Source organism: Vombatus ursinus, unplaced genomic scaffold, assembly GCF_900497805.2.
Source record: "Vombatus ursinus unplaced genomic scaffold, bare-nosed wombat genome assembly UNPS02010284.1, whole genome shotgun sequence".
NCBI classification, from domain to species: Eukaryota; Metazoa; Chordata; class Mammalia; order Diprotodontia; family Vombatidae; genus Vombatus; species Vombatus ursinus.
In genome coordinates this window covers 5,535,543-5,558,311 of record NW_020950062.1, presented here as the reverse complement: position 1 = coordinate 5,558,311, position 22,769 = coordinate 5,535,543, and the positions used below count along the sequence as shown (strand labels likewise).

Below are 22,769 nucleotides of genomic sequence, written 5' to 3'. Positions count from 1 at the left end.
TTGTCAAGGCATGGAAATGACTGTGGGTTTTCAAAGGTCATGCCAGTGGACTGTCACTTTTGTTGGATCCTACTGAAAGGCCTATGGGACCTTTCCATCAGACTTGAAGCTGAAATCTCCCATATGTCTTATCTCTTCTATTAAAATGAGAGCTCCTTGAGATCAAGTAGTATCTTACTTTTCTATCTGTATCCTGAGCACTTAGTATAACAGTTGCACATAGAAAATACTTTATAAATACCTTTTTCATTCATGCATGCATTCATGAATGGATACATCCATTCATGCATTCAAAAGTGCATGCATCTATTTTTCAATCATTTATACATGCATACATTCATACAAAGATAAAAAGATTTCATGCCCAGGCCTAGAGATTACCCTATGCTTCTTTTATATGACAAGCTTGGCTACGTGGCCTGTGAATCTGCTGGACCACAAGGTAAACCTTTTACCCACAGAAACTCTCCAAAGGCCAATTACAAAGTTAGAGAGAGTTTATTCCTGCATTGCTATAGGCAGTTCTCATATCAACAGAAGCAGAGGTCCCAGAATATTGAGGAAATTAATACCAATTTTTAGCAGTAATATCACACTATTGGCTCATATAGAGCTTTCAGCTCCTTAAAACATACGTGTATTTTTAATATGGACTTCCGTCTAGCCACCCTCTACCTCTATCTTGTATTTGTAGTATCAACCTTTTGAATTTGGATTTGTGTGATTGGCTTTTTGGACCAAACGAAATACTTGAAGTTGATTGATTCTTTATGTGTCTGCTAAAAAAAAAAAAAGATCATAGATTTAGAACTGGAAAGGAGCTGATCAATCAATTTAAAAGAAAATTATTAAGCACTTACTATGTAGCTGACCCTGATCTAAACTCTAAGGAAACAAAGAAAGGCTTAATACTTAATACTACTCTTTCTTGCCCTCAAGAATATTAGAGACCATCTAGTCCACTGTCTCCCCACTCTTATTTTATAAATTAAATTTTATAAATTAGAAAACAAGAGGCCCAAGTAATGGTAGTGGTATAGTAAAGATGACTCAAATTGACTCTTGAGTGTTGAGTTAAATTTTCACTGTAAATATTTACATTTTGGAAATTAGCAAAAGCTACAAATTAGGGCTTGATTTATTATTTTGTTGATTGTCTAGACTTAAGAAAGTAAGGGGGGAAATGCTAATAATGCATACTGATTTTAAAGTGTGTTGCCTATACATTTTTTTTTTTGTAAAGCCAGTTGTTAAACATTTACAGGCACAACCCTAGACCCAGGAAGAGGAAATGACTTGTCATAGGTCACACAACTAGTAGAGCTGCAGCTCTTCCTGTGTCTATTACAATGTATTATGATATTTCTACTGTATCATGCTGCTTCCTTAATAGGATTTAGCACTGGACAGCTCCTCTCAAGTTGCTCAACGAACACAAAAAGTACAATCAGGTAAGATGAAGTAGGCTCCCATGGCCAGGACATGGGAAGAGATACCCCAGCTCCTTTTTAATATTCACCCATGTCTCTCCTAAGAAGACTAGAATAACCACAGCTGTTCAATCTGGAGCATTTGGGGAAAACAGAAGCATCCCTTGTAGTCTCAGAATTATAGCATTGCTCCTTATGTGTGTTTCTAGCAGCTTGGCTGTTGATGCACTTGAATAATGAATGAGACCTGAAGGGGAGAGAAAAGCAACTAATTCTGTATTTTTCCTTAACACAGTATTAGCTTTTCTTCTCAGACATGGCCTGACTACAAAGGACTTGTAGGCTCTAAGAAGTAACTCTTGCTTAGCTGAATGAACCTTGAAACTACAAAAGTAGCTACACAGCTGATCACATAGAAGAGAATGAAGAATGTTAACAATACTCGGCTTTCTTGATCAGACTGTATAGCCCAACTGTGGGCCACATAGACAAACTACTGAATCTAGAATGTCATCAATACAGTTTATGGGTTTTGGACTGGATTGGTAATTTTTTTTTTGGAAAGAGGAATTCCCATTGAGGAAAGCCCCTCTATTAGTGCTCATTGGTGACTTGCCCAAGGTCACATAGCTAGTATTGTCACAGGTAGACCCTTACCCCTGACTTTGAGGCTAATTCTCTATCCAATATACCATGCTGTCTCTCAGATAGCTCATAAGTCATTAAACTATATAGTTAAAAATGTGAGGGAAGGATCAACTCAAAATATAATATTAAGGGGAGGAAGGAAGAGAATAAGCATTTAAATAGTACCCATCATGTACTAGTTAGTGTGTTAAGTGCTTTTTATAGATATCTGAATTTATCCTCACAACAGTGCTAGGAGGCTTTATTATCCCAATAGAATATAGTGATACATATGTGTGTGTGTATATATATATATGTATGTGTATATATATATATAATATATAAAGAGAGAGAAATATATAGGGATATATCCCTATATAACAAATACTGTATATTAAAACTATATATGAGCATAAATATAAATTTATAATAATATATAAATATATAATTCCTGTATAGTTTATAGGGAAGTATACATATCCCTATATAATGAATATCACATATTTATTATAAAATGGAACTATTATTATCCCCATTTTACAATTGAGGAAAGTGTGGCAAACAGAGGTTAAGTGACTTGAGGATGAATTTGAACTCAAGTCTCCTGACTCCAAGCCCAGTAATTTGTTCACTGCACCACCAGCTATCTCTATAACAATCATCATCATCATCATCATCATCATCATAATACATCTTATTTGTAGAGTTCATTATGGTTGATAAAGAATTTTTTTTTAATTTATCAGCTTTTCCATTTTCAAAACAACACTATGATATGGGCAGAAAATGTTTCTCTGTTCCTTACAGATGAGGAAACTGAGACTGAGGCAGGATAAATGATCTGCCCAGAATCAAGGGCTAGCAGGAACTGAGCATACAAAAAGTGTAAAGCAATCCTTCTCAAGAATTTTATAATTGAGTTGAAGAGACAAGACATAAGTATATGAGAGATTAAATAATAATATAAAATTTAAATAATAGCTCAAGGCAATTGAAGAGATGTCAGAAGGCAGTACATGATTTATAGCCAAGTTAATGATACAGGCAGTAAATACTGTAGGAGTTCAGAAGAACCTGCTACGTCCCATGGCTATTCATTCCATTCTTGGATAGCTTTAATTCCTAGGAAGTTTTCACCTTAAATTGAGCTGAAATCTGTTTTTGCAACTTTTACCCACTGCTTATAGCTCTGTTTTCTGGGGCCAAGTAGAACATATCTAATCCCCTTTTCACAGGACTTCATGCCAAACACTTGAAAACAGCTGTGGTACACTCCTCTGAGTCTTCTCTTTCCATGTTAAACATTTCCAGTTTTTTCAATCAATTCTTTTACCCCCAATACAATAAAAGTTCCCTAAAGATATGAATTGTCTCATTTTTGTCTTTGTTTTGTCAGCACATTGCCAAGCAGATAGCAAACACTTAATAAATGTCTGTTGGTTGATTGATTGATTGATTGATTGATTGATTATCTTGAGGCCTTTTACCATCCTGGATGTGGTGGATATGCACAAGCTTGTCAATGGCCCTCTTAAAATGTCCTGAGCAGAATTGAACATAATTCTGCAATTGCACAAGACTGCAACAGATACAGTCCTGCTAGAGAAGAATGCAGGGGGAATATCACCTGCCTCCTTCTAGATATACTGCCTCTCTGAATTCAGACTCCAGGTGGTAGAGCACTCAAAGGGAGGCCTCCCTTTAAGTCGACATTGATCAGTTACTACTCTTTGGATCCAGTTACTTCCACGGCTTCAATAATTACCACTATACATCACTCTTAAACCTATTCCCTAGCATTGACTTCTGTCCCTGGCTCTGGTCCCATATTTGCATCTATTTACCAAACATTTTTACTTGAACAATCCCACTTCACCTCAAAGATATCAAAAACTACAATTCATCTTAACTTCTTAAATTGGCTCACTCTCTTAATTCTTCTGTTTCTATTAGTGGTACTGCCATTCTCCCGTCTCTTAGTCTTGAAACTTGAGTCATTCTTTACTCTCTTCTCTTCCTTACCTTTCATACCTAATCTACCACCAAAGCTTCCTGATTCTACCATAGAACTGTTTTGTGCTGGTAACTACCTTCCTTTCTAGTTCCATTGCCACTTCCCTACTGTAGTCCTTTAGCTTCCTGAAAACTCTCTAAATACCCTGTCTCTCCTGTTAGTCTGTACTATACATTTATCTCCCTGAACCACTGCTTTGATCACTGCATACCTGTACTACTCAAAAGTTTTCAGTAATTCTCCACTGAGGCAACTAGGTGGCACAGTGGATGGAGCACCAGGCCTGGAATCAGGAAAGCTCACCTTTCTGAGTTGAAATCTTGCCTCAGCCACTTATTAGCTGTGTGACACTGGGCAAGTCGCTTAACCCTGTTTACCTCAGCTTCCTCATCTGTAAAATGAGACAGAGAAGGAGATGGCAAACCATTCCAGTATCTTTGCCAAGAAAACCCCAAATGGGATTATGAAGAGTCAGAGATGACTGAATAGCAAATTTCTCCATTGCCTGTAGAATAACACCCAATCTCCTTAGCCTAGAATTTAAGCCCTTCACAAATTGGCCTTAACATATAGTGTGTCAGGAAAAAAAGACAAGATTTGGAGCCTGCAGACCTGAGTTCAAATCTGGGTTTGCTTTTTATTATCTGTGTGAGGATAGATTGATTAGATCATCTCTAAGGTCTGGGCACCATATCTTGGAAAGGATATTGATAAAAAGGTGGCATTTAGAGGAAAACAACCATTTTAGTAAAAATGTGAAATTTATTCTATAAAAAGTTTTATTGAAAGAACTGGGAATGTTTGCCCTCAAGCAGTGATGTCAAACACAGGCCATGGGTCTATGCAGCAGGAGCTGTCCAGCCAGATTAAAATGTAATTGAGAAGGATTTAACAAAATAAATGAAAATACAATATAATATAGATAATAATATATAGTTTTCTAAGTCAATGTGTAGTGCTCAGGGACCTTTATGAATGGTTTCGTGGTCTTGTTTCTATTTGAATTTGACACTACTTCCCTAAAGAAGAGCTCAGGTGGATGTCAGAGGAATTTTCTAGTATTTGAAGGGATGTCATACTCAAGAGAGATGGGACTTTTTATTTTTCTTGGTCCCAGAAGGAAGAAATAGAGCAATGGATGGAAATTACAATGGGAAAAAATTAGGCTTCATGTAAGGAAAAACTCTCTGATGGAACCACCTCAAGGTGAAACAGGTTGCCTTGGGAAGAGATGGGCCTTCCTCTGGGAGATCTTCAAACAAAGGTTAGATGATCACTAGTAAGGGAGGTTTAGAGGGAGCTGCTAATCAGTTAGGGGTAAGAGATCCCTCCCCAGTCTAAAGTTTTATGATTCTGTGATGAAATCTCCAAGGGAGACCATATATCACCTTTTGCCATTTATGTGAGTTATGTGAATCTTTTACTATCTTTTATTGTAGTTGTGTGTGCTTGTATATATACATACCTCCTCATACTAGGTTGTAAATTACAAGGTCTAATACATCTTTTTATCCCCTGCAGCTTCCAATATAAATAACTACTGAATATGTATAAGGAGAACAAATGTCTAGGGCTGAATCCTGGCCAACACTCACATAATTGAAAGAAAAGAAAAGAAACTAGTGAAATAAGACATTTAAATCTAGATCAGATTGTTAGAGGACTGTGATAGCAGTTTGACAATTGACAACAATAGGAGAGAATTTCAAGAATGGCAGAGTGGCTTTCACAGTTAGTGTTACAGAGAAATCAAAGAGAATGAGGACTGGAAAATGGCTTGAATGATTAGTAGATCCATGATAACCTTGGGAAGTGAAGTTCAAAGGATGGAGGAGGGAGGGAGAGAGAGAGAGAGAGAGAGAGAGAGAGAGAGAGAGAGAGATGAGTGAGTATTTATTAAGCCCTTACCATGTGCCAACTACTATACTAAACTCTGGGGTTACAAATATAAGCAAACAAGATCACTCCTAACAGAGGTGTGCAAAGGTCAGCTTATGCAGGCTCCTAAGAACCAATTGTTAAATGTTCTGTGTAAACATATACACCTGGGAAATCTCAAATGCTACAAATCAGCATTTGATATTTATTCTTTTGTTGATTGTCTAGATTTAAGGAAGAGAGAGGGAAATGTTGATAATGCAGGCTAAACCTAAAAGTGTTTTGCCTACTTCTTTTTCAGAGAGCCAATTGTCACACGTTTATCAACACACCCCTGATCCCTGCCCTTAAGGAGCTCACATTCTAATAGATGAAGACAACAAATATGGCCTGATGAAAATTGAGGTTAGGGAGGAGGATAACTGCTGGGTAGGCAAGCAGAAGGTAGAGAGAGTCTAGGAAAGAATGAGTTAGAAAGTATGGCTGAGGTTATTTCCAAGAGTGTTCCAAAAAGAGGGGAGGATATCTTCAGTGAGGGCAAGGGAAGAGAGCCTAAGGGCTGAGATTTCCTAGAGGTACAATGTGGTAGGCTAGGAGAAGGAGGGGGAGTTTGTAGAGCCAAGAAGGGAATTAAATGGAACATGGTTAGGGTCTCATCTCATTGGTCCCAGGGATGGAGTGAAGTACCAAGGAGTCAAATGACAAAGACATCTAGAAATGAATAAAAGGGAACATGAGGTCATGCCTAATGACCTCAGTAAGGTGAAAGGAAATTGGGTTTGGTATTTAAGGAGAGTAGTAATTGATAAGAACCATTATGTAGTATAATATAGTGCAGGGTGGGGAACCTGTGGCCTAGAGGCCACATGTGACCCTCTAGGTCTTCAAGTGCAGTTATTTGACTGAATCCAAACTTCACAGAACAAATCCAAATTTTATTTTTATTGAATCCAAATTCAGTCAAAGGGATGCACTTAAGGATCTAGAAGGCCACATGTGGCCTCAAAGCCGCAGGTTCCCTATCCCTGATATGGGCCAAGTGATAGTCATCAAGAAAAGCATAAGGAGGGTGGTAGAAAACTAATGATTATTTGACAATGCTAATACAGTGAATGGGGCAGCTAGGTGGCACAGTGGATAGAATGCCAGGCCCAGAGTCAGAAAGATCATCTTTCTGAGTTCAAGTCTGGCCTCAGACACTTACTAGCTGTCCGACCCTTACCAAGTCACTTAACCCTGTTTGCCTTAGTTTCCACATCTGTTAAATGAGCTGGAGAAGGAAACGACAAATCACTCCAGTATCTCTGTCAAGAAAACCCCAAATGGAGCTCACAAAGAGTCACACATGGATGAAATGACTAAACAAAAGTACAGTGTGTGGCATGGATTATGAATTGCCATTACTGCTTTGGGGAACTAGCAATAAATTTTAAAAATGAAGGGGAGGGGCAGCTAGGTAGCGCAGTGGATAAAGAACTGGCCTTGGATTCAGGAGGACCTGAGTTCAAATCCGGCCTCAGACACACAACACTTACTAGCTGTGTGACCCTGGGCAAGTCACTTAACCCCATTGCCTAGCCAAAAAAAGAAAAAGAAAAGAAATTCTCTAACATTTTGGATAGGAAGTCCTAGCTTCTTATTTTCAGTATTTCAGTACTTCTCTAGGACTTCAGACTCTTAGTCATGTGAATTCAAATACTTTTGCTGTGCGTGGTTGAGTCCAAGCTGAGTTAACTCTTTGCCCTTTGATCTTAATTATCATTAGAGCTTACCCTCAGCAAAAATTGCAAGTAGGCATATTTAATTTTGACTCACCATACTACCTTCCTTTTAGGGCCCACAGCACATGGCCGTGCATATTTTCAATCTTAACTCTGCTACTGATGCCTGGAACTTTATTTTTACTTTATTTCTACATCTATAAAATTATGGGATTGGACTATAAATAGATTTAGAGCTGGAAGGGGCAGAGAGACCCTCAATTTCAGGGCCTCAAAACTGAAACCCAGGGAAGTTGTGACTTGGCCAAGGTCACACAGGTACTAATTTAGATTAGCTCTAAGGCCTCTTCTTTGACATTCTGATCTGACTCTGATGGTGAGTCATCCATTTAAATACAGAATTCAAAGAGAATTATTTAGATTTCGGGGACAACTTTAGACCAACAATATTTGTTCTAAGATACTTAGAGTCTGCTTCCTTTTCTTAGGTTACATATTCCCTCCTTCCCAGGGTTATTTGCATTTTAATTTATTCACCCACATGGTCATATTTTAAATCTATGAACTGACATAATAAATGTGAGCATTCAGTCTAAAGTCTTCAAGATCCAAATGAATGAATCTCTAATAGAGAAATTTCAAGAACCATGCCACCGTCAGGGGATAAATCTCAGTTGTGAAATCTTGGCTGGCCCCTCAGATCCTAACATAATCTTTTGCCTAGCTTCCTCAATGACCACAGGGATTTTTTTTCTATTTCTTTTTGTGATCATATCCTATTGAAGTGTTAAGAAGATAAAGATAGGTGGAGATCAATCTTTTTTAATAGCATTTCAAAAAAGAGACAATGTATCTTGGTGGATAGTGCTGGATGTAGAATCAGGATGACCTGGATTCAAATCCTACACAAGACACTAGCTGTGTGACCTTGGACACATCACTTGAATACTCTGAACTTGAGATTCCTCTTCTGTAAAGTGGGGATGACAATAACACCTGTCTCATAGGATTATAGGAGGATAAAATGAGATTAGGAATGTACCCTGCATTGCAGACCTGGAAAGGCTTTTTAAATGTGAGTTGATATTAAGCCAAATCCCTAATTTATGATGAAATAAAATAGATCTAAGTCCTGACTCAAAGTGATATAATGAGAACCCATGTCAACACCTTGTGTGCAAAGTAAATCTAATAAATAGTTTTGCATTTGGAGAAAATTATCCAAAAGGGAAAGATAAGTTAGCCATGCTCTTTGCTCCAATTCCTAGAGATAGATCCTTATGGCAAGTTCTTAGCCTGAGAGAAGGGAGAGATCTGCCTGTATATGGGAGTGTATGTGCATTAAAATGAGTTCATCCTATTTTAGTTTTTTATTTAACTTTTTGACTCAAGGGGCTATTTTTAAATGAGGAAAAGGGAGACTAAACTGTAGGAGTAATGCAATGAGACATTACCCAAAGGATAAAAGTGGAGCACTGTGGGCCATACAGCCTTGCTTTTTCAAAGCATACCCTTTATAGTTTCTTTCTGTTGTCAAAAGTCCAGGCCATAATGATCCAGGATTAAGTGTAAAGACAAGGCTCTTTCAGCTCTGGGTTGTGGCCTATTTATTGACACAGGATTAAGGGCTGAGCTGGAGCATCCCGACCTTTTTTTTTTTTAAACTTTGTCACCACAATAAGCTGGTGCTGTCACCCCATGCTGATGAATTCCAATCATAAACCACCAGGGAGCAGACCCATCCTCAGGTGGCTTTGTTGGCTGCACATCACTTCACACCTGCTGTGGCACAAAGTGTAGGGAGAGGGGGAAGGGCCAGAGTTCTTATGAATCACAGAGGGAAGCAGTTGTATTAACATCATTCTTAATCACCTTTTGTGCTGTGTGGGAGACCAGCTCAGAACCAATCTGATTACCACCCTCAACATATGTATACATACACACACATGTGTGTATATATACATGTATATATGTGTATATAACATACATATAAACATGTATGTATATGTGTATCTAACATACATATAAACATGTGTGTATACAACATACATATAAACATGTATGCATATAACCATACATATATTTATATAACCATACATATAAACCATGTGTATGTGTGTATAACCATATATACATGTGAACACATGTGTATACATGCATGTGTATAAATATACATCTATCTATACGTGTGTGTGTGTGTGTATGTATAGATGTATATATCCATACATATGTTGGGGGTGGTAACCAGATTGGTTCTCAGTTGATCTTCCGCACAGCAAAAAAGGTGATGGAAAATAATGAATAGTGTGTGTGTGTGTGTGTGTGTGTGTGTGTGTATGCTTATATATTTATATGCACATACACATATACATGTATGTGTGTATGTGTATATATATTTGCATATATGTATATGTGTATACATATGTGTATACACATATACATATACACATATACGTGTGTGTGTATGTGTACAAAACAGATTTTTTTTTTTTCCCTAAGCGATAGCTACTAGCTAGGTGTTGCAGTAGATAGAGCACTGAGCCTGGAGTCAGAAAGATTCTTCTTCCGAAGATTAAATCTGACCTCAGACACTTACTAGTTGTGTGACTCTGGGCAAGTCATTTAACCTTGTTTGCCTCAGTTTCTCATCTGTAAAATGAGCTGGAGAAGGAAATAACAGATTACTCCGGTATCTTTGCCAAGAAAACCCCAAATGGGGTCACAAAGAGTCAGACACAACTGAAAAACAACTGAACAACAAAGTAGTCAGAAAATCTCAAACCTGGAAGGGATTTGGAGACTTCATTTAATTTGTGATCACCATTTCAGGCATAACCCCACACACCCTTCCTAATCAATGAGAATCTATCTAGCTTTAAAAATCAGAGAATAATAATATCTAACATGTATATCGAGCTTTAAGCTTTATAAAGCATTTTACATATTTTGTTTCATTTGAACCTCATAACAACCTTGTATGGTGGGCATTGCAGTTGTCAGTATCCGTATTTGACAGAAGAGAAAACTGAGGCACAGGGAAATTATGCCCATGGTCTCACAGCTAGGGAATGTTGGAGGTGAGTGCTGAACCAGCCTTCTCTGGCTCCAAGTGCAGTCCACCTATGTAGAGAAGGTGAGTCTGGGGCCGCTTCTTCGTAAATGACGGAGGAAATGACTTCTGAGGTTTAGAATCACCTGAAACTGACTCTAAAACTTATCTAGATGATTTCTAAAGTCCTTTCCAGCTCTGACAGTCTAAAGATCAGGATGTTTTCAGCTCCAAATTCTCTCCCTTCCTCCTCCCCCACCCACTGAGAAAATAAGAAAATCAAAGCCCGTTACAAAAGATGAAACACTGTAGCCACCATAATCAGGCCCTTGTCACTCTCCCGTGGATGGTTGTAAGCCTCAAGTTTCTCCCCAGTTCAAATTCTCCTTCACAGGACTGCCAAGGTGATCTTCCTTAAGTGCAGAACTGACCATTCTGTTGCCTCACTCAGTTTACTACACCAGCTCCCTTTTGCCTCTAGAGCTCAATCTCTTCTGCTGAGCTTCCAAAGCCCTGCACATCCTGGCCCCAGCCTACCTTTCCAGCCTCATTATGCATTACTTGCCTTCCAACTCTACCATTCTGAAGTAACCAAAATGACGTTGCTGTATCCTCACAAAGAATACTATATCTCCCATCTCTGAACCTTTGCACTGGCTTTCTGAAAGGCTTTCCCTCCCCTTCTCAGCTCCACAGAATGCATTCTTTTCTTCAAAATCTGTTTCAAGCACAACCTTCTAAAGTATGCCTTTCCTGAATTTTGCATTTCATGTGTATGGGTGTGTATATATGTAGACAGTTATGCACATGTGTATACACATATGTGAACACATGTGTATGTGTGTCATATCTGACTTGTGTCCCCATTCGGTGTTTTCTTGACAAAGATACCAGAATGGTTTGCCATTCCTTCTCTAGCTAATTTCATAGATTAGGAACTGAAGCAAACAGATCTTGCCCAGGGTCACACGGATAGCAAACGTGTGAGGCCAGATTTGAACTCAGAAAAATGAGTCATCCTAAGTTCAGGCCTGGAGCTCTAATCTATTATGCCACCTATCTTTGTTCAGGGAAGACCAGCACTTCTGGTGTGAGGGCTTGCTGAGCCCTTTTCAGGGCTGCGCATCTACCTTTGGTGTCTACCTGGCATTCAACTCTCACCTGTGGCTCTAAGAAGCTGTAGCAGGCACAGCAGCCACACCCTAGTAAAACCATCTGGGCAGACAGGCTAAACCAGGTGGAGGGTAAACAACAGGCCTCAAACCCGTCAGTGTGCTAGAGGGATGTCTGCCCAAAGCATGTGAAGACTTTCCCCAGCTGAATGGGAGGATGAAAACAATTTGTTCCAACATCATGAAGGCAGCTAAAGCAGGCAATGTAGAACGCTCAGAGCTTGGTTGGACATTGAAGATGCCAAGGTCATCCACTACAGCCCGGGCTATCGCCCATGGTCTTGACTTCTATCTTTCCACCGGACTTCAATGACTCTGGAAAAGAGAATGAGGCTGAAGACTTTGCCCAACTCTGCCTCATTTAAATCCAATTCATTTACGAATCAAGCTATCACCTACGATGCCATTGGTCCTCTTTGAAAAATTAGGATGAACAAATATACATACACACATACACACATGTATGTACATTCATAGATACATGTACATGTATATACACATAAATTCATGTGTGTGTTTGTGGTGCATATATACATATAAATATGTATACATGCATGTATATATGTATAGTATGTGTGAATTAGTATATGCAATATTTATAGATGTACAATACATATAGCATACACATACATATAGCTAGATGTGTATATACATATAAATATTAGTTACACATATGTATATGTATGTATGCGAATATATACATATATCTATATATAAGTATTAGATATACACACATATATACGATATGCATATACACATATGCATATGTGCATACATGTGTTATATATTTCACATGATATATCACACAATAATTAATTTATAATGAATATGTTTATATATAAGCATATTACATACTACGTATTACACTTATACACACCTATTTACTTTTTTGTTTGTATCATTAGCACCTAGCACAATGCCTGGCATGTAGCAGGCTTTTAATAAATGCTTGCTGATGGGCTGTTAACCATTCAGTGTGAGATAAAAGTCTCTCTCTCAAATCTCTTGTACTACAATTTAAGGGAATGCACTATCATTGTTCTGTCCTCAGCAGAAAGAAGGAGCAGGTATCCCAGGGTCTTCCAGGGACAACTCCCTCAGAGATCATAGGAGCAAAGATTTAGACTCAGAAGGGACCATAGAGAGGATCGAGTCCAACTTCCTCATTTCGTGGATGAAAGAAACAACCATTATTAATTAGATCAGCCTATAGGGACAGCAATCATTTCCATAATTAGGAGGCTGAAAGTCCTACTTCTAAACCTGCTCCAAAGTATGTGACTTAATTCAACAAGCATTTATTAAGTGCCTACTACCCATAAGGGCATCCTGCTATTTTGTCCCTGGGGATGCAGACAGTCCAGGGGTAGTTAAGTGTTCACCTGACTTGTTAAAATGTTGACTTTCAGGGAGGGAATGAGACCAGGCTCAAGACAGTACAGTTCTTCCTGCAATGTGGTTTAGCCATTTGTGTGTTTTTTCACTATTAGCTTTTCCTGAGCCATGGTGGGAGTAGAAAGGGGATGTTATAGCTGAAGGGAAAAGGTGCCTTCCTCTCAATGCCACTTAGACACGAATGCATGCACATGCCTACACACACACACACACACACACACACACACACACACACTCATTTCATTGATGCTGAATACCTTCTAAGAGTGAATAGTATTTCATTCTGAGACACAATTGATTGTGTTGTTATTTGAACTGCTTCTTCATATCTTATTTTTCTGTTTCTAAAGGGGATGATGGTGAGAAAGGAGAAAAGGGAGAAGAGGGAAAGCATGGAAAAGTGGGCCCCATGGGGCCGAAAGGTAGGTAAGAAGCTTGTTGAAATTTACACTGTACCTTCCTGAGTGCTTCTCTCTTTCCCTGCTGGGCATGTCAAACAGTCTGTTCTTTGTATGGGAAATCAGTTGCTTTCATAAAGCACTTTACCACAGAGATGCATAAAATGTGTTACTAACATGAATTAACTCACCATCCAGTATCCCTGGGAGAGTTCCTATCAGTAGGCTCTAATCCTTTCCTCCACCTGTATCCTTGGTGATAGCATGAATAAAACTCCTACCTAGGCCTCTCTGTGGGACACAGAGACCTTAGAATCCCTAAGGACCCATGTAGGCATTGAAAGCATATCTCCACGTCCAGTGGCTCTCCTCAGAAACCCCCAAGGCCTAGCTCTTCTTCCCCATGCAGGCCACGAGGTTAGAAGTGAAGGGGTGAAGGAATAGCTCTTTTCATATTTCTTTGTTTATCATCAAACAGGCTGTTTTCCTTGGCTCCCCTTGCAGTACAGATCATTAGCAGAATGAGGAATATGTCCCTCCTCTGGAATGTTTACCTACATGATAGCACAAGGTTCACAGGGGTGACAGGGATCCCAAGGCAGGAAATGTCTTTAAGTATCTAAACCCCAGAATTTATAGATACACACATACACATACACACATATGTATATATATACATATACATATGTATATGTAGATATAGATATCAATAGACAATAGATATCAATAATAGAATATAAATACACATATATGGATATATGATACATATATTAAATATACAAATATGTATGAGACAGAGGGGGGAAAGAGAAAGGGGGAGGAAGAGAAATGGGGGAGAAAGGCAGGAATAAAGAGAGTGAGGGGGAGGAGAGAGGGTAGGAGAAAGAGGAAAAATAAAAGGAGGAAAAGAGGGAAAGAGAGAGGGGGAAGAGAGAGGGGAAAGACAGGGGAAGGAAAGAGAAAGAGAAAGTGGGGAACAGAGAGAGGGAAAGATAGAGGGGAGGGAGATAGGAGAGAGAAGAGGAGAGAGAGAATGGTGAGAGGAAGAGAAGGGTGAAGGAGAAAGAAGGAGGGAGAAGTAAAGATTTGGGAGTAAAGACTCTGAGTGGAGTGGAGGACTAAGTTTTACTCAAACTGACTCGAGTTCTCAACAGCATGGATTTTTTTTTTCCTTGCTGCTATCCTCACGTTCCAATGCAGATGAAGAGGAATAGTCCAATGACACATTACCCAAAGTATAAAAGTGGACCACTATGAATCAAATAGGTGTGCTTTTTAAAAGCACCCCCTTACCCTTTTTAAAGCTTCCTTGTGTTTTCATAGATGCAGACCAAAAAAATCCAAGATAAAGAATAAGGACAAACTTTGTGGCTTTAGGCCGTGGCCTGCTTATTGATACAGACATAGGTGTTGAACTGGAACATCCATGCTCTTTAGTTGACACTTTGTCACCATAATAAGCTGGTGCTGTCATCCCATGCTGATGAATTCTAGTCATAAACCACCAGGCTGCAGCCTCATCCCCAGGTGGCTCACTTGGTTGCATATAACTCCATTCCTGCTGTGGCATGAATGTGTAGGGAGAGGGGGAAGAGTCAGAGTTCTTATGAATTGATGCAAGAAGCATCTTTCTCAGTCATCTTAGATAAGTTCAGAACCATTCTGGTCACCATCCACTTGGGATGAATTGTCTCTGTGAGTCTGGGCAAGGCAGTTAACCTCTCTAGGCCTCAGCTTTCTCATCTGTAAAAAAGGGATAGATTAGAATAATTGATTTCTAAGGTCTAAAACTGGTTTGGATCTAAAATTCACTGATTCTATTCCTGTGATCCTGTAGTGTGGTAGTTGTAAAAAAAAAAACCTCACATTTATAATATATATTATATGATATTATATTATATACAATAGCTGATTATTTTTGTATATTTGTTTGGAATTCATTTTAGAGATGAGAGGCAAAAAAATCACAAGAAATAAAGTTTGCTCATTGTCAACTCAAACAAATTACAGAAGCTGGATCATAATAGAGCATGCAAGTCCTAAGGTCCAACACCTTATTTTAATAATCAAATTAAAATTAATCTTGGGTGATGCTTTCATTTTGTAATAAAAGTTAATTTTTATTATAACTACCTATTTAGATCACATATAAAACAAGCTTTTAAAAACCATGTCATTATCTTCTGTTTCCAATATTTAGCCATGAAATATAAATACATATAAATTAATGTTCCATGATATTCTAGATTATACAGCACATTTAGAACACATTTTGATATTTTCTCAAGTGTTTTTATTTATTCCCTCTACCTTAGAGACATAGCAAATATTCCACAAGTTTTATTTTTAAAAATAGCAAATATAACATGGTTTGATTTTCAGGAATGAAAGGAGAACTGGGTGAGGTAGGCGACCAAGGAAACCTTGGCAAAATTGGACCAATTGGTGGAAAAGGTGAGTTATATTGGCTTATTTCCTATTGCCATTTCAAAGTAAATTAAGCATGAAATTGTAGTTATTTTCTTAAGGATTTTTTTTTGCTTGCTTATTTTTATGATTGTAAGTCATTAAAAATCTCATCTACTTTTTAAATAAATGTTTTTAAACCAGAAGGAATTTTAGAGATTATTTAATCCAACCCTTTCATTTTGTAGTTAAGGATATTGAAGTCTAGAGAGGAGATGAGATTTGGCCAAAGGCATATATCAGTTAAATGGTGGAGCTGGGACTAGAACCACAGATTTCCAATGCCAGATCTGATGTTCTTTCTCTATACCATGCTCTTCCTTCATATCCTTTCACTCAGTGGTAAACTCTTCATCAATAGGACATTGTTCATATTTGCATTCCTAACTATACTACTCACCACATCAGGTCTTCCAAACCTTTTCATCCTTCCTAAACCTCTTCCTATACCTTCTCCTCCTCTTCTCATCCTCTCAGCTGAGAACCTGGCTTCATATTCACTGAAAAAAATGGGGCCATTCTCTTCCTCACTGCACATCACTCAGATGCTTTCTGCCAGTGCCTCCTCCTTCACCCCTGTCTTACATGAAAGGGTGGCCCCTCTTGACCAGGGGGAGGGGAGAAACATCTATATGTACATGTGATCCCATTTCAACCTATCTTTTCCTACAGATTTCCTCCTCTGTCATTCCTTCTCTCCCTATCTACTGGCTGCTTCCTGACAACCTGCAAACATGCCTTTGTCTCCTCCATCCTTAAAAACTTTCCACTTGATCTATCCATCCTCACTAGCTATTGTCCCATCCCTTTCACCTTTTTTATGGTTTGAGAAGGCCATTTACAATCAATGCCTCAACTTCATTTCCTTTCAATCTGGTTTCAAACTTCATTATTCAAAAGAAACTTTTCTCCAAATTTACTAAAGTTCTCTTACTTGCCAATTTTGGTGATCTTTTCTCATTCCTCATTCTTCTTGAAATTTCTGTAGCCTTTGACACTGTCAGTCACCCTTATTCTCTTTGATACTCTCTTCTCCATAGGTCTCCATGACAATACTCTATCCTTGTTCTTGCACCTGTCTGAGCACTTCTTCTCAGTCTACTTTACTGGATCTTCATCCAAGTCCTCTTCTGTATATATACTATTTCACTTTTGATCTCACCACTTCCCATAGACTAAACTATCATCTCTGTGCTGATGATGAATCCCAGATCTACTTATCCAACCTTAATTTCTCTCCTAAACTCCAGCCTTACATCACCTTATGAACATCTCAACCTGGATGTCTCATAGACATCTTAAGTTCCACAAAGCCCAAACTGAACTCATCAGCTTTCCCCATTCTCATCCCTTCTGAACTTCTCTATTACTGTCTAAGATACCATCATGCTCCTAGTCACCCAGTCACTCCAGGTTCACAATCTAGGTGTTATTTTTGAATCTTATTCTCCCTCACTCACCTATTCAATCTGTTGCCAAGTTCTCTTGATTTTACCTTCATAAGAGCTTTTGTATATGTTCTCTTCTCTCCTCTGACACTGTTGTCACTTTGGTGTGGACCTATATTACCACCTCACATCTATGCTATTGCAATAGCCTTTTGATAGATCTCCCTGCCTCAAGTGTTTCCCCAGTCCAGGCCAATCTCCACTCAGCTGCCAAATTAATCTTCTAAAAGCACAGATATGACAATATAATCCCCATAACCACCACCCCCATTCAGCTAACTCTAGTGCCTCCATATCACCTCCAGTTTTAAAGGATCAAATATAAAATCCTTTGTTTGGCATTAGAACTCTAAATAACCTGACTTTCTTCTACTTTTTTTTAGTCTATTTAAATCCTATTTCCCTCCTTATATTCTATGATCCAATGACACTGGCCTTTCTTGTTGTTCCTCACACAAAACACTCCATATCTAGACTCCATGTATTTTCACTGGCTGTCCCCCACACCTAGAATGCTCTCTTTCATCTCTGTTTCCTGGCTTCCTTTAGGTCTCAGCTAAAATCCTGCCTTTTACAGGAAGCCCTTCCCAATCCTTAATTCTAATGCTTTCACTCTTTTGATTATCTCCAATTTATCCTGTATATATCTTCTTTGTACATAGTTATTTGCCCATCACCTCCCCTATTAGAATGTGAGCTTTTTCAGGGCAGCAACTGTCTTTTTCCTTTCTTTGTATCCCTAGCACTTAGCACATTTTTTTTAACATATAATAGATACTGAATAAATGCTACTTGAGTGACTGACCAACCAAAGACTAGCCTAGAACAGTACATTGAGACTAGTAGGTGACTAATTAAGGCATATTTGTTTTTTTAATAATAAATTGAATTATTGATCTCTGTTAGAAAATGATAATTGTATGAGAATTCATAGTTTCTACTTCCAGGTCTACCACTGTTCATTGTAATTCAATAAGCATTTACTAATCCTCTACCATTTATAATGTGTATTCCCTAGGAGCTAGGGAATATACAAAATTTAGATAAGATACAATTCCTGCCTTCATAGAGCTTATGGTCTGGTAAGGAGATATAGTATATCTATATCTATCTATCTATCTATCTATCTATCTATCTATCTATCTATCTATATACAAGTAAGTAATACAAAATTATATTGGTAAATTATGAAAGAGATGCAATAAATCTGCTATGTGATGTTTTGGAGAAAGAAAGGGCATTATAAATTGAGGGAATCAGAGAAGGCTACATGAAAGAGATGGCATTTAAGTTAGATTTTTAAAGGTGGATTTTTAAATCCAGGTTGGACTAGATTTTCAGTCAGGTGATGTGCATTCGAATCCTACCTCTGCTACTCATTACCTCTGTGGTTTTGGCTAACAACATAACCTTTCTGGTTCTTGGTTTCCTTATCTGTTCAAGTGAAGGAGGGGGCATGGTCTTGTTGATATTGAAAATATTTTTAGCTCTAAGCTTATGACCTTAGGAATGGAAAAGGGTCAATAAATTTGCTAATGGAATGAAATAGAGAGTTTAAAAAGTTAGGATAGGATAGTGAGAGTAGCTTGGGCACAAGTAGGGTGAGTTATCATAAACTTTTAGTGGGTAAAATAATCTTGATTTTCTTCTTTTTTCTAGTGATGTTTAGCAACAAGAATGGAGAAATTGGTTTGGGAGAGGGGTACCAAAGGAAAGGGATTTGCAGATCAGGAATATCAGAATGCTGGGGACTAGAGATTCTGAAATAATAACTAGTGAAATATTAAAATGGCAGATCATGACCTCAAGCATGAGTGTGATGAAAAGTCAAAAACCAATGAACATGTATTAAGTCCCTATAATGTGCCAGGCACTGCGCTAAGTAAATAAAAAAAATGGGGTATATTTGGAGAGTAGAGATTTTTCAAGGGGCTTGAGGTCAACAGAAGATTTGAGTGTGTTTAATATAGATGGGTGAAGGAATAGAAGAAGTGGAAGGTTAGCAAGTTGTGGTTGGAGAATCTAATTCATTTCTGGATACTAGAGTTTAAGAAGGATATTTATGACATGGGGAACACTGAGAGGAGAGCAACCAGGATGGTGAAGAAACTTGAGTCTATGTCATATAAGGATGGAGTGAAGGGACTGGGCATGTATAGCCTGAAGAAGAAAGACATGATAGCTGCTAACAAGTGTGTGAAGGGTTCTCATGAGGAAGAAGTTGTTCTACCTGGCCCCGGAGGGTAGAACCAGGAAAGATGAGTAGGATCTACAAAGAGGCAAATTAAGGCTTGGTGTAAATTGGAATTGTTCAAAAATGGAACAGGTTGTACAAGAGGTTACCGGTTCAGAGACCTAGCACTGAAGGTACCTCAGAGACCACCTAATCCAACCTTCTCACTTGAGAGCTGAGAAAATTGAGGTCTAGGGAGGTTGTAGATTGCCCAAGGTCATCTGAGAAGCTAAGTGTCAGAAAGGGGATTTGAACTGAGTTCTTCTAACTCTAGAGCCAGGGCTCCTTCCACTCAGTCATGTTGGTGGGCTCCTCCACAATGGAAGTCTTTGAGCAGTGTCTAGATGTCCACTGGTCAGATATGTAAGAATGGTGATTTCTTCACAGGTGTGGGTAGCACTTGATGGCTACTGAGGTCTGTCCAAGCTCTCAAATTCTGTGGTTCTAGAGTATTTTCTCTCCATTCTCCTCAAACAAAGGAGAATCCAAGGATTCCAAATCTTTCCCTGCCAGCAAATAAACTACTACTTGGGGGTTTATATTCCTTTACTCTCTGTATTCTTTATTATCATAGTTACACATAGGCTTTTCACAGTGGGTCTATGGTCCTTCCCTCTGTGCCAGCCCCATCTAACATCAGTTTTCATCAATGGGCAATAGGACTCATCCCTTTAAGACATGCCACTGAAATTTATGAGTATGTGCTGGAATGCAAAAAAATGAGGAACACTATTCTAGCCCTCCCTATACTAACTCCATTTTTAACCTGTTCTTTGAAATTTATTACCATCATTTTCTCCATGGCCCTCCTAAATTTTTCATTAACTCAAATTAATCTCACCTTTCAGGGATGACCTTAATATTGCCACTTGCCATGGAAAGGTAGCTTTCTGGACATTAATATTTCATTTTAAGAATAGGTAGGGGATGTGATTTACTACAAACAGGCACACTAGCATGGTAAAGTAAATGCTATCATTTATTGTAAATAATGTTTTTTGGGTTTGTTTGTTTTTTTTTTTTTTTACTAAATATGCTGTCACTCTCTTCTCTCTCTTTCCCTGTCTCTCTCTCATAGACCTTCGGGATCCAGTATGGTATAAGAATGCTAGATTTAGAGAGAGTTGTATGACCTGGAAGTCAAGAGGGGAAAGTGAGTGAGAGAGGAAAGGGAATAAACATTTATATAACCTATACTATGTGCCAGGCACTATGCCAAGTGCTTCTTACAAATATTTTCTCATCTGATTTTCACAACTCTGTGAGGTAGAACCTGTTATTATCCTCATTTTTCAACTGAGAAAACTGAAGCAAATATAAGTTAAATGACTTGCCCATGCTCATACAACTAAGTATCTGAGACTAAATTTGAACTCAGATCTTTCTGACTCTAGCCAGAGTCAGACTCTAGAGTCGGACTCTAGCCAGCTGCCTCTAAGTCAAGAATTCCTAAGTTCAAATCCTGTCTCTACAATTACTAGCTGTGTGAATCATTTACCCTCTGTGAATTAATATCAGTTTTCTTATCGTAAAGTGGGGAGAATAATATATGTAGCACTTTATCTCAAAAGTTATTGAGAAGCCTACATAAGGTAACATAAGTAAAAGTCCTTTGTAAACTCTAAAGAGCAGTATAAATATCACTTGTTATTGTAAGTGTCCTGAAAGTCACATAATCTTTCTCATTCTATGTTTTTTTAAGTAAAATTGGGGATAATACTGCTTATTTTTCAAGAAATGTGTGAAAAAAGTAGGGGCCATAGAACCTAAGCTTGGGTTTCTGAAGATAGAGAATTGATATTGAATTTAATAGCAAACTCAGTAGGTGATTTCACTCATTACTCTTAATCTCACCTTTGCTTTAATTTGCCTATCAATCAAGACAGGAAAAGGTCAGAAAAATTAGGGATTCTACTACCATAATCCAAACACTTACAAGGTCTCAGAAAAAAGTCCCATTTGAGTCTAAGAGGCTGCCCTCTTCCCCCGTGAACCATTTGTTCAAATACTTATCCTTCTCTCCACTCCTATTACACTTATTATGTATCCAACTCATTTTGTCATGTGACATGCATTCTGATTCATCTTGTCTTCCAGGTGCATTGGTCTCATTTCCTAAATAAGAGTGTGAAGGCCTTAAGGTCAAAGGCCCCCTCCATTTCTTTTGCATCCTTCATGGCACCTAGCACAGTGCTAGACAGGCAATCCATAAATACTTATTACATAAGTAATCCATAAATTGAAATTTCACATACGGAAGTGAGGGCTTGAGCAAAATTAAAAAGTTAGTTCTGTTCAACCCTGACTTTGAACATGGAACTCCAAAGTCCCTATAATCTGTAGTAGTATTAAAGTTAGTGACAATACCTCCCTACCTTCATTGCAGAGTCTAGGGACTATAGATGTATATTGTACATACATACACATTATGTGTACATATACATGTACACATATATACATGTGTATAGACTTTTTGTCAGATACAGTTAATGTGTGGTAAATATTGCTATACTACTTTAAAAAAGAAATTTTTTAGTCTTTTTTTATGAGTAAAGTCACTGAATGGGGATTATTTTCAGGAAATAAATGTGATTGTAAAAAAAAAGGCAAAATTTTAAAACAGTGGTGTTGATGGTGGCAAAGAATTGGAAATTGAGGGGATGCCCATCAATTGGGGAATGGATGAATATAAGTTGTGGTATATGATTGTGATAGAATATGATTATTCTACAAGAAATGACAAGAGGGATAGTCTCAGAAAAACCTGGGAAGACCTATATGAACTGATGCAGAATGAAGTAAGGAGAACCAGGAGATCATTGTACATAGCAATGACAATATTGTAATGATGATTAACTGTGAAAGACTTAGCTACTCTGATCAATATAATAATTCAAGATAATACTGAAAGGTTCATGACGAAAAAAACCCATCCACT

The 22,769-nt window shown here is 38.1% G+C and overlaps 1 protein-coding gene across 1 annotated transcript in view; it reads left to right on the top strand.

The window, feature by feature from the left end:
• COLEC10 (collectin subfamily member 10) overlaps positions 1-22,769 on the top strand; it is a 58,988-nt gene that overhangs the window by 22,974 nt on the left and 13,245 nt on the right. Inside the window, exons 2-3 of the mRNA XM_027854057.1 lie at positions 13,637-13,708; positions 16,067-16,138. Of these exons, the coding sequence (XP_027709858.1) occupies positions 13,637-13,708; positions 16,067-16,138 (144 nt within the window). The remainder of the gene's footprint in view (positions 1-13,636; positions 13,709-16,066; positions 16,139-22,769) is intronic.